Below are 2,594 nucleotides of genomic sequence, written 5' to 3'. Positions count from 1 at the left end.
CTCCAGTCTGAGGGGAAGCCCTTGTTGGCCACACACATGACTGTAGCCTTCCCCTGCTGCAGCTCCTCACTAATGGTGTCTCTGTTATGGTCAAAAATTTCACATTTCTATCAAGTAAATTATTCCATGCCGTGTTTCAAATTAAACTGAAGAGTTGTAAGTCCATTAGCCCTTGGTGAATAAATAATGACAGAGTCTAATATGACATGTGTCGTTGTTTCTCTCAAGCTTTATTTACCAAATTTTGACTCTTTCAACTCTAACACATCGATCCAAATTCACGCACAGATGTTCAACTTGAAGGACACTTTATATGATTTATGTCAAAGAACAAATGGTGTCATGAAACGGCTGCAGGCAGGAAAGGACTCAAATGCAGCTACTGCAGAGACTGATACAGTTCACTGAGGACACACACACAAGCATATACATTGAGTATATTGCTACAAATTAAGAGACGACCAAATACAATACATAGCACTTAGAAAACATCACTAGATTAATTGATAATCCTGAACACGTACTTTGTTCACACCTGTTTCTGGACAGGAGTGCTTTAACTCTCAGACTCCTGATCTCCACCTCATCCTGGACAATTAACCTCAACTAAGTCTCCACCTGCTTCATCTCTGCCACCACCAGCTTCTAGACTCTTCTCTGCTCTGTTGCTTCATCAGAGTTTCACTGACATATAAGACAAGATAAAACTTTATTAATCCCTCGGGTGGGTTCCTCTGGGAAATTCGATCTAGATATAGTTCATTAATCAAACTTCAGTAAATCTTCATTTAAAAAGACTCTGTTTAAACATACAGATGACAGCCTGCTCTTTAATTTCAATTATTAGGATATTTTTTTATCTATATTGTCCGAATAAAATGCAGGTCAAGAAACAGCTTTGAGACTAGAAAATATGAAGAGCACACAGACAATCTATGGTTGGACCTCAACATCTTATAGAAAAAAAACTAAATGTGTGTATAAGAATATATTTAACCATGTTGACTGCACATTACACTTGATGTGTCTGTAGACATTTTTATTTTGGTCTGGTTTAATAAATGTTACAAAATCTTTATTTTTTAATGTGCATTTATTAAACTCACAGAGTCAAAGAACATGTTTTCTCGGTACGTTTTTATTCTTTTAAGAGTTTGAAATATCAGCTTTACAACAGACACAAAAGGATGAAACTAGAGGAGATTGTTGCTCTGATTGTTGTCATTATGAGATGGAAACATGACTGTTTGATGCTTTTTTAAAAATCTGCAAACAAAAAGAAACAGAGAGAAAGAGGAAAAACAGCATGAAAGACTCAGTGATTGACATCAGGACTGGGAACACTGGTCTCTCCTCAGTATCTCTGAGACCAGAGACTGGGAGCCCTGGGTGGCCTCACAGGTCACAGAGCCCACCTTCCCCCACTGGTCTGCAGTGAGCGTCAGGGTGCTGCTCCAGCTGTAGAGGCCGTCATTCTGCAGCACTCCAGGAGTCCTGCTCTCCTCCCCTCTGATGCTGCTGCTGCCACTGCTGTCGCTCGTCTTCCAGGACAGACTCCAGTCTGAGGGGAAGCCCTTGTTGGCCACACACATGAGCGTGGCCTTCCCCTGCTCCAGCTCCTTGTTGGAGGGACCCAGCACCTTCAGGGCGGGGCGGGTATCACCTAGGAAACACCAATCAGCTTAGAGGACAGGAACCACAATTTGAATTTCTCCGTTAAGAAGTTTCTGTCAGGTGTTTTTTCTGCTCCACCAGTCATTCACTCACACATTGTTTCACTTCCCTTTAAGAAACCTCTCATGCATATCAGCACAGAGAGAATCATCACACAGTTTGAGCTGAAATATGTTCAAACTACACTGGAAATAAAAGAAGCAGATGTGGAAACATTTACAGCAGAAGTTTGGCTTTAAAATGATTAGAAGTCTAAATCATGGACGACTGAAGAAATGAGTGGACACAAGCACAGAGCAGCTACTCATTCATATAGATTTGAAATGTTATTGAACAGCTCACATGATTTCAAACTAAATCTGAAACATCTGACACGATAAAAACATCAGAAAGCAAACTTTAACTCATCCAAACAGCAGCTGATGTGGTGGAAATTTACAAACTAATCATAAGATGATGAAGTTTACTCTTGTCTACATATATTTTACTGTGACAGAAATGTAGATTCAACAAGAGAAACTCGCAGAGCTCATCTGAATTAGTCCAGTAAAAAGGACAAACATCAAAAACTCAATTATTTTAAATAAAAAAAATACTTTTGTCTCATCTAAGCAGCCTAACAAATAATTATTAAATAAAATGATACAATATTTAATAATAAACACAGTTTAATTAACTTACTTCCAACATCCAGTCTGGTTCCTCCACCAAAAGTCCACCACAGTGATACAAACTCATTGAGGCGCCGTACAAAAACCTCTGACTGTAGAGAGACACGGCTCTCTGACTCTGAAACAAACAAACTCACCAATATGAATTCTTTAAATCATAATTTCATGACATATTATTATTATAATTATGAAATAAAAAATGAATGAAACACAATAAAACAATTTTCCAAAAATGTAATTTGCATTTAT

The 2,594-nt window shown here is 38.3% G+C and overlaps 1 gene segment (V, D, J or C); it reads right to left on the bottom strand.

Moving 5' to 3' along the window:
- Positions 1–1,120: 1,120 nt before the first annotated feature.
- On the bottom strand, positions 1,121–2,389 carry LOC121813988 (the record flags this gene model as incomplete). The annotated part of the segment is given in 2 exon segments: positions 1,121–1,663; positions 2,356–2,389. Coding segments are annotated over 2 exon segments (369 nt in total), but the record flags the coding sequence as incomplete, so codon positions are not given.
- Between the last annotated feature and the right edge of the window lie 205 nt (positions 2,390–2,594).

Source organism: Haplochromis burtoni, unplaced genomic scaffold (genome assembly GCF_018398535.1).
Source record: "Haplochromis burtoni strain Fernald_Lab_line unplaced genomic scaffold, NCSU_Asbu1 Contig_4439, whole genome shotgun sequence".
In the NCBI taxonomy this organism is placed as follows: Eukaryota; Metazoa; Chordata; class Actinopteri; order Cichliformes; family Cichlidae; genus Haplochromis; species Haplochromis burtoni.
This window is presented reverse-complemented; position numbering and strand designations above follow the sequence as displayed.